This window comes from Acanthisitta chloris, unplaced genomic scaffold (assembly GCF_000695815.1).
Source record: "Acanthisitta chloris isolate BGI_N310 unplaced genomic scaffold, ASM69581v1 scaffold2026, whole genome shotgun sequence".
Classification (NCBI taxonomy): domain Eukaryota; kingdom Metazoa; phylum Chordata; class Aves; order Passeriformes; family Acanthisittidae; genus Acanthisitta; species Acanthisitta chloris.
The window spans coordinates 34,463-37,932 of record NW_008677416.1 but is presented as its reverse complement, the minus strand read 5'-3'; the positions used below and the strand labels follow the sequence as shown (position 1 = coordinate 37,932).

The 3,470-nt window shown below is 56.5% G+C and overlaps 1 protein-coding gene across 1 annotated transcript in view; it reads left to right on the top strand.

The window, feature by feature from the left end:
• Positions 1-3,470, top strand: part of SYT12 (synaptotagmin XII) — a 6,096-nt gene that overhangs the window by 1,883 nt on the left and 743 nt on the right. Inside the window, exons 3-6 of the mRNA XM_009076476.1 lie at positions 163-555; positions 2,557-2,772; positions 2,860-2,980; positions 3,199-3,332. Coding sequence (XP_009074724.1) covers positions 163-555; positions 2,557-2,772; positions 2,860-2,980; positions 3,199-3,332 — 864 coding nt within the window. The remainder of the gene's footprint in view (positions 1-162; positions 556-2,556; positions 2,773-2,859; positions 2,981-3,198; positions 3,333-3,470) is intronic.

Below are 3,470 nucleotides of genomic sequence, written 5' to 3'. Positions count from 1 at the left end.
ATCAGCAGAGCTGGGAGCTGCAGGAGGCACCAGGCTCGCTGCCGCGGCAGCTTGAGGCCAGGCAGGGGCTGGGAGGCATCCAAAGAGGCTCTGGAGAAGCCCAGCGGTCCGGCTCCACACCGAGGGATGCGATGGTATTGCCTGGTTTCCTTTCCCTGGCAGCGAGGGATGGCCCCGGGCACACAGAGGGCTCCAGAGAGGAGCTCACCCGCCCGCAAGAGCAGCCTGAGGGCAGACGACACCTTCGAGAGCATCCACGAGCTGGGCAGCCTGGAGCTGATGGGCAGAGACCTGGGCCTGGCCCACTACGGCCCCCTGAGGAAATCCATCTCGGCCGACTCCCTCAACTCCATCTCGTCCATCGGGAACAACTTCGGGCAGGATTTCACAGTGGGGCAGGTGGAGGTGTCCATGGAGTATGACGCAAAGGCAGCTGCCCTGCACGTGACGCTGCTGCAGGGCAAGGACCTGCTGGAGAAGGAGGACGCGCGCTTCGAGTCCTGCTTCATGCGCATCAGCCTCCTCCCGGCCGAGCAGATCGTCGGCATCTCTCGGGTGAGTGTGGGATTTTGGGTGGCACCATCACTTGGCCACGTTCCCCAAGGTAGTGGTGGGGTTTGAGGAGCATGGAGCTCCAGGCGTGCCAGGGATGGATGCAATTAGCACAGGATTTTGGGGGGCCTCAGCTCCCCAGAGCAGTGGTGATGTCTGGGAGTAGGGAGCTCCAGGTGTGCCCGGTATGGATGTGGTTGGCACAGGATTTTGGGGGAGTCCCAGATGGGTTTGCACATCAGAGACACAGTAGAGGTAGAAATGTCTTCCCTTGGCTGCGATACAGGCTTTGTCATCTCCAGGTGTGGCTGGAGGCAAGTTTTCCTGCTCAACTTTCTCTGCTCCAGGGATGTTGTGGGAAATGGAGAGAGAGATCTGGGGTGGGATTTGGGGGGCACCAGAGGTTTGGGCAGGTTCTGTCCATGTCTTCCATGGCCCCACAGCCTCCAGAGTCCCTGTAGCCCCTCTCCTTCCCACAGCAGCCCCTAAACTTCTCCCTCCCCATGCAAGAAGCGGCACTGGAAGATCTGTGTGGCAGCACCAGAAGGGCCACAAGCAGGGGTGGATGTGGGGCAAACCCTCCCCTTTTAAGTGCCCAAACCGCTGCTCTTGAAAAGCAGAAGCCTCAGTTTTCTTCCAACAGCTCCTTTTTGCAGAGCCAGGAACAGCCAGTTTGAATTAATTGGGATATTCCAGAAAGGAGCAGGAATCTTCATCCCAGTGAGGCACTTCTCTGAGGGTGGAGGTGCTGCTCTATCTGTACAACCCTGCCGCTGCCTCAAAAATATTTCCAGAGCGCCCTTTAGGTCCGTTTTTCCATCCAAATCTCAGGCTCTTGATTTATGCTCTGGAGATATTTATTATTTAGCATCATTATTTATAATTCACCAGCACTATTTGCCTCCTCAGCTGCCCTGAGACCACACATAAGGGCACAGTTGGAGTTTCTGCGGTGCTTATGGAGGGGTTTTAAATAGCAGTTCCTATTCCAGCTGCATTTTATCCAGAGATCCCAAAATACAATGTGGGATGCAGGCAGCCATAGGGCTGTAAAATCTGCTTCTCCCATAGAGTAACTTTTTAGCACCTCAGGATTCCAGAGAGTGGTGGGATTCAGTGGGAGTGCATGGACTAGGAAGAGGGATGGCAGATGCTGCCTTCATCCCAGGATGGAGCACAGATGGAGCAGACAGACAGGAGAGAGTCCTCAGGAGGAGATGAACTGGCTCCCCTGGCTATTTTTGGGGTGACACAGGCTGAGGGGTGCAGAGCTGAGCCCCCAATCCCACAGCAGGGTCACTCCTCCACCACAGCACATGGATTTGGCTGGCTGTGGGGAGCTGGTGGCTCTGCTTTGCTCCATGCCATCCAAGGCTGTAGCTTTCCATCCCACAGGGCAAACTCCTGATTTGTGTGTGGTACCTTGGATGCAGAAACATGGCTGGAGTAGGGGAAAACAAATCCCTAAATCCCTGATTTCAGAGCAGTTCCCCCCCAGCACTTAGGGATCAGTACCTGATGGGTCCCGGGAGCTTCTATTGCCTCTGCTTCCAAGGAATGGTGTGCCATGGGAATAATAACTGCCAAAAAGCACCGTTCCCATTGGCCTTATTCAGAGGTTGTGGTGTGTCTGGCTCAGAGAGCTGCTGGGTTACAACCCCTCAGCCAAATCCTGTAGCCTGGTGTGGCCAAGCAGGACATGCATCCAAGCTCCCAGAACACTGGGATGTATCTGAGACAATTGGACCAACCTTAATTTGTTCATTAAAAGAATTAACAGGCACTGAGGCATGTCATGGCCCTGATTTTTAGCCATAACACCTGCTATGGTCAGGTGGGAAATTGTTCACCCCATCAAGGCTGGGACCTCCCTCTCCATTGGGTTGGGGGTGCCATGTGCTCCTCGCAATCTCCATGAGGGAAACAATCTGGGTCTTGGATGCGGCTTCTAAAATCAGTAGGTGCCAGGGCTGGATTGGCAGGGATTCCCTCTTCCCACGGCAGATCCAGCGGAGTGCCTATGCCGTGGCCTTTGACGAGCGCTTTTCGGTCCCGCTGGATCCAGCGGCGCTGGAGGAGAACAGTCTGCGCTTCTCCGTCTTTGGCATCGACGAGGATGACAGGAACGTCAGTACTGGTGTGGCTGAGCTCAAGCTCTCCGACCTGGACCTGGCCACGCGCCCCTTCAACGCCTGGCTCTACCTGCAGGACATGAACAAGGTGAGCTGAGGGCTCGGTCTGTCCCCCACACGGGGGTTTGGGGGTTTGTGGCCGGGTCGGTGGGTGACGGGACGTTGTGTCCCGCAGGCGGTGGACACGGTGGGGGAGATCCTGCTCTCCCTGAGTTACCTGCCCACGGCTGAGCGGCTCACGGTGGTGGTAGTCAAAGCCAAGAACCTCGTGTGGACCAACGGCAAGGTGACTGCAGGTGAGTGGGGGGTGCCAGGTGGGCACGGGGGGCCCGTGGTGGGCTGAGGGTGGGCTTTGTCCTGGTTTAGCTTACTGACTACAGGTATCTCTACTGGAGTGGCTCTCATGGAGGATAGACCTGTTGGGAAGGGCCACCAGAAAAGGTCCCTCCCCTTTCTCCACATTGCCAGGGGCATGTGTGACTGATCCCAGGGTCTCTCTCCCCACCATGAGCAGATCCCTTTGTCAAGGTGTACCTGCTGCAGGATGGGAGGAAGATCAGCAAGAAGAAGACAGCAGTGAAGAGGGGCGACACCAACCCCGTGTTCAACGAGGCCATGATCTTCTCAGTGCCAGCAATTGTGCTCCAGGTCTGGCCCAGCCTCCAGCCTGGGAGGGCATGGGGGGAACATATATCACTCCTCAAGCTCCCCAAATCCACTAGTTGAGGAGTTCCTGTGGGGTGAGGGGTTCTTCATGGGGATCCTGGTAGCAGTAGGGGCTATGTA